A 6,000-nucleotide genomic window follows, 5' to 3' on the forward strand; every position below is an offset into this window, starting at 1 on the left:
TACATTTTCAGCATTTTCATTTCATGTTCCCTTGTTTAAAGAAAAGTTTCCACTTTCCCTTGTTTAAAGAAAAGTTGGCAATGAAAACAAAATGTATAAAGACAAGTGGACAAAGAAGTATAAAATTATTCTACACATCACGTTCAGAATAGATGTCTCATCTGTTCAGTCACTGTAGTAAAGTTGGTTTAATATTCAGCATTTGTATGACATTCTGGATTCTGTTCTTTCCCATGAGTTCTCAAAAAGTATTATAATCACAACAATTGCAGTTTAAGGGACAGATGAAACAATAAAATGGACTACAATTACAAGTTTTCACAGAATGCCAAGATTATCTTCCTTTATCTAACACGGATTAAGCAAGCTTAAACTGTATCACTGTATGTGTTCGCACTGCTGCTATGGTTAGGAACCATCCTAATCTACCGGAATATACATAAGTGTGCGTTAAAAATGAGGTAATATGTGGAGGTACTGTATGTGTATAAAATCTATTAAATCTTACATACAGTCAGGTCCATAAATATTGGGACAGTGACACAGTTTTGGTAATTTTGCCTCTGTACACCACCACAGTGGATTTGAAATGAAGCAGTCAAGATGTGACTGAAGCGTAGACTTTCAGCTTTAATTCAAGGGGTTTAACAAAAATATTGCATTAACCGTTTAGGAATTACAGCCATTTTTTACAGAGTTCCTCCATTTTCACAGGCTCAAAAGTAATGGGACAGTTGACTGATAAGCAGTTTCATGGCCAGCTGTGGCCTGTTTCCTCATTATTTCATGATAAATTAAGGTGATAAAAGGTCTGGAGCTGATTCCAAGTGTTGAATTTGCATTTGGTAGCTGTTCATGGGAACTCTCAATATGCCGTCCAAAGAGGTGTTGATGCAAGTGAAGGAGGAGTTCATTAGGCTGAAAATAATAAAACAGACCTAGGAGGGCCAAATCAACAATTTGGTACATTCTTAAAAAGAAGGAATGCACTGGCGAGCTCAGCAACACCAAAAGGCCTGGGAGACCACAGAAAACAACTAAAGTGGATGATTGCAGAATTCTTTTCTTATTGAAGAACAACCCCTTCACAACATCTAGCCAAGTCAGGAACACTCTGGAGGAGGTAGGCCTATCATTGTCAAAGTCTACAATCAAGAGCCACCTTCATGATTGTAAATACAGACGGTTTACCTCAAGATGCAAACCGCTGGTAACACTCAAGAACACAAAGGCCAGATTAGACTTTGCTAAAAAAACCTCTAAAAAAAAGCCTGACCAGTTCTGATGCAAGATTAACTTGTACCAGAATGATGGGAAGAGAAAAGTATGGAGAAGGAAAGGAAGGGTTCATGATCCAAAGCATACCACATCATCCGTCAAACATGTGGAGGCAGTGTTATGGCATGGGCATGTTTGGCTGCCTATGGAACTGGGTCACTGGGGTTTATTGATAATGTGACTGTTGATAGAAGTAGCAGGATGAATTCTGAAGTGTACAGAGCTATACTTTCTGCTCAGATTCAGTCAAATGCTGCAAAACTGATAGGACAGCGCTTCACAGTACAGATGGATAACAACCCAAAACATACTGTGAAAGCAGCCCAAGAGCTTGGAAATTAAATGTTCTTAAATGGCCGAGTCAGTCACCTGACCTCAACCCAACTGAGCTGCTTTTCACTTACTGAAGACAAATCTGAAGGCAGAACGACCCACAAACAAGCAGCAACTGAAGATGGCTGCAGTAAAGACCTGGCAAATCATCTCAAGGGAGGAAACTCAGCATTTGGTGATGTCCATGGGGTCCAGACTTCAGGTAGTCATTGACTGCAAAGGATTTACCTCCAAGTAATAAAAATAATCCTAATATTTATGATTATATTAGTTTGTCCCATTACTTTTGAGCCTGTGAAAATGGAGGAACTCTGTAAAAAATGGCTGTAATTCCTAAACGGTTAATGCAATATTTTTGTTAAACCCCTTGAATTAAAGCTGAAAGTCTACGCTTCAGTCACATCTTGACTACTTCATTTCAAATCCACTGTGGTGGTGTACAGAGGCACAATTACCAAAACTGTGTCACTGTCCCAATATTTATGGACCTGACTGTAGATCTATTAAAGTCCGTGACCATTTGACATAAAACATAAACTTGTGATTGTAGTCTGTTGTAGTCTTTCATCTGGCCCATAAACTGTAATTGTTAAAACTATAATACATTTTGACAACTCAGACTTATTGGGAAAGAAAAGAATGCCAAATGTCACCGAATGGCAAATATTAAACCAACTTTCTTAGCACTCTGTGTCAAAAGTGGTACATGAAGCACCACTATGAAACAAAATATAACAATTCGTTTTATTTATGGCCATGGTTAATCATCAAAAGGTAATCGTTGTTGCCATTCAGTCATGTGAGTTGCTTGTCCAGGCTTGTGTAAGCAAGGGATTTTTACATAGCTGGACTTTTATAAATGTTAGTTGAATCCCGCTGATCCATATGATGCATTTCTGTTTAAAGGTGGAGGTTTTTAACCTGCTGTTTGTGACGAGTGAGAACGGCAGTAAGAAGTTGTATGTGGTGCACTGTGAGGACTGTGCTAGGCAACGCAGCCCCAATCTCTCCAACGTAGTGGTGCTGGAACAATACCGTATCGAGGACCTGATGAACACCTATGACACCTTCAGCTTGGTGAGAACGCACACATCCGCACACATGACTCTTTTATGGCCTTTACTTTATATGCAAACAATTTGAGACAATGACATTACACTGGATTATAATTATACTGTAATTTACTACCATTTATTAACTGTATTTATTTTGTTTTGTTTTTAGGCCTTCAGCTCTCGGTGAACTCAACTCTGCCATCCATCCCAGCCATAACCAAAAGTCTTGCTTACCAGGACAATTAGTTTATTTGTTTTAGTTAAATCTTTGTTTTTATTTTCCTGCATTTGTAATTTTAAAGTACTACTACTACTGCTAATACTTGTTGAACAGCCAATCATAAACCAGTTTACATCATGTTGTTTACAAAACCAATAAGCCAATAAGACAGCAGTCCAACATACCAACCTCTGACTGATCTTAATGGACTTTACATTGGAATGCAGTTTGTGCTGTCACATGTAATTAATGAAAAATATGGCATCTCGTACATTTATGTACTTTGCATTTTTATTACTTTTGGGTTCTCTTTCTGTCTTGAATAACGAAATGTGTAAATGCTGTTTATATTTTTCATGGGTGCTGTTTTTTTTTTCTATTAATTTATTTTAAAATCTAGAACAGCCTAGATGTATACCACATTGGCCTTGTGACTTGTATTTAGTGAAGATATAAATGAATAATACTAATAATAGATATATGAACATTTTTCTAAAGCATTAAGAATACAAAAAAATAACTTTGTTTGGAATGGTTCAAAACATACGGGTTTTAAAAAACTTTTTCAATTTTAGATACTGTCTGAGAAGCTTGTGTAGTTAATATCATGATTTTATTTCCTTAAAATAAAATCCATTGTTACGAGAGCATTTTAAGATTACATCAGGTCTTTTTCCATTATATATACATATATATATTTTTTTTTGCGAGATTACAATTCGTCATTGTTTTTTAGTGAATTGTTACCTCTTTTTTTTTTTTGCTTAATGTAGCTTTATTCATGTGATTTTTTTTTTTTTTTTTTTTTTTTTTTTTACAATTGTAAAATACATTTTATTTAACTTCTTTCTTCTATTTATTGACTATGTTATGTTCTCCTTGAGATGTCTGTTGTCCATTATTTTAGTAAGTTTTGGAAGGAGAGTTTCAGGGGTGCTTAGTTAATAAAAGGAGTTATGTTTTCTGGCCTTTAAAGTGTCCTCATGGCCTGATGATGCGTAACCCCATGAGGAGAGTTTGAGTGACTCCTCTCTCCTGTAGAGTGTAGAAGGCAGAGCAGTTGTAGTTTGTCTAACTAAAAGCAGTCTTTTGTATGGGAAGCAAAAGGCTTTTTTTTTTTTTTTTTTTTTAAACCAACATTAGCAGCAAAATTGGACATAAATGCAAATAAATTCAGAGCCGTTTCTAATTATCTACATATTTCGTGGTGCTTGAGTTTGTTTGAAATGTTTTATATGAGAGAACAGTCACTATGCCAACCATAAGGCAGAATCTCTGGTTATACTTAATCTGACTGCAGTTGGTTATTATAAACCAAATATTGAGGGTTTAAGTGTTTTTGTTTGAAAAATAACATGAAACTGTAAATACTGTGGCATTTTACTGGAATGAGGTTAAGTGTGAATCGAATTATTCATTCGACTGAAACTGTAATTTCTTTTTAATTCTGTCTTAAGCTTGAATCAATTATTTCACGTATAATGAAACTGTTGGTTACGATTATGATACAGAAGGTGCTGTTCCCTTTGAACTACTCTGTCTTTCAGTTTTGTTTCTAAAGAAAAAATCTATTTTTCCTGTTGCAATATATCTTCTGTTTGTGGTCATTTATTTAAAATTCTGCACTGTTTTAGAGAGTTCACACAGAAAGCAAACTGAGCCAGACACGTCTTAAACACTTCATGAATTTGTGTGACATTACTATGATTATTAATATTAAATGCTTTTGATAAACTTGGAGTGTAATTCATCTATTAATTAAAGAACACTGTCTTTCCTATTGCTTGTATTTACTGTAAAAGAAAAGATCAGAAATCCAAACCTGTGGTTATCCAAAAGTTTTCAAATTATAGCTTAGACTGCCTCTCATTAGTAACTCGAATAATGTGAGCAGATCGAAATTTATTTTTGAGTGCTGTCGCAGCATCAACTAGACAGACAGTGATGTCAAAGCTGTTAGGTTTTGCATGCGATGTGAAGGATTTTATTTATTTTTAAGTACATGAATTCACTCTCAACATTGTCAAGATTAAATCCTAAAATTCACAGACCTGCATTGTCTTGCCGATGATCATGTAACTAGCAAACGAAGCCTGTGTGTGATGCAGTATACAGTTATGTATGGTTATGATAGTATGGTTAGAGAATGGTTAAATAGTTGGGTGAGAGCTTAAGCATGTCTTATAAACTCATTAAAATGATGCTGCATAGAATATATAGAATGACCTGTAACCTTTTTATTCAACCATAAATTATACTGTCAGATGTTGAAGTGGTGTAGGTTTCATGTCAACTCTGGCAAATACAAAGAAGCATGTGAAACATCATATGTTTTAAAGTTCTATACTAAATCCTAGCAAATAAGTTACTGTCACTTTTTATAACCTTAAGAATGTGCATGCGTGAACTTAGGGATACCACACGACACAAACCGTTAATGCAATTTAATGCAATAGATACAGTATATACAGTCAGCTCCAGAATTATTGGCACATTTGATGAAAATAAATATAGACTAAACATTACACCCAGTTTGACATTCATCAGTGTTGCATATGGTCAAATCTCAGCATACACAAATTCCAATTTCAAACTTGTGTTTGGTCGGTGTGTTTGTAAATTTGCATGCAATATTTTAACAATCTGAATGGTGTTAACTAGTCAGCATCAATAGCATATACATATTTCTTTCAATACCCATAAGCCATTGAGTTCTTTATCTGCAGCAGTCTGGCTTTTATTTTGTAAATGAAATGACAATGTGGGATTGTGAAAATGTGAAAATCTTTGGGATACCACTGAGATAGCTAGATAGAGTACTGTACTTTAGAATTTGGATGAAGTGATAGAGGGCAGCAGTTCTAAAACTGAATGCCACAGAAGAGCTTCAGAATTGTCTCTGCTTAGTATTTTCTAATTTTTTTCAGTTTCTTAAATCTAGATGAAAATGTGTTGGACTGATCTGCAGTGCTGTTGGCCCAGGCTCCTAGATTACATATTTCCTAGTTCATCTGCTGCATGTATTAGTGTAGGGTGGACTGGTAGTGACAGATAAACACTGCATGACCTCATCACTGCACTGCATCACTGCACTGCTTAGAAGAAACTCCAAAC

The 6,000-nt window shown here is 35.4% G+C and overlaps 1 protein-coding gene across 6 annotated transcripts in view; it reads left to right on the forward strand.

Moving 5' to 3' along the window:
* kdm6ba (lysine (K)-specific demethylase 6B, a) overlaps window positions 1-4,620 on the forward strand; it is an 83,304-nt gene extending 78,684 nt beyond the window's left edge. For all 6 annotated transcript variants that reach the window (XM_034303611.2, XM_034303610.2, XM_026936937.3 and 3 more), the window contains 2 exons: window positions 2,518-2,688; window positions 2,836-4,620. In XM_034303611.2, the coding sequence (XP_034159502.2) occupies window positions 2,518-2,688; window positions 2,836-2,853 (189 nt within the window). In that variant the 3' untranslated portion in view covers window positions 2,854-4,620. The remainder of the gene's footprint in view (window positions 1-2,517; window positions 2,689-2,835) is intronic.
* The last annotated feature ends 1,380 nt before the right edge of the window (window positions 4,621-6,000 follow it).

Source organism: Pangasianodon hypophthalmus, chromosome 4 (genome assembly GCF_027358585.1).
Source record: "Pangasianodon hypophthalmus isolate fPanHyp1 chromosome 4, fPanHyp1.pri, whole genome shotgun sequence".
In the NCBI taxonomy this organism is placed as follows: Eukaryota; Metazoa; Chordata; class Actinopteri; order Siluriformes; family Pangasiidae; genus Pangasianodon; species Pangasianodon hypophthalmus.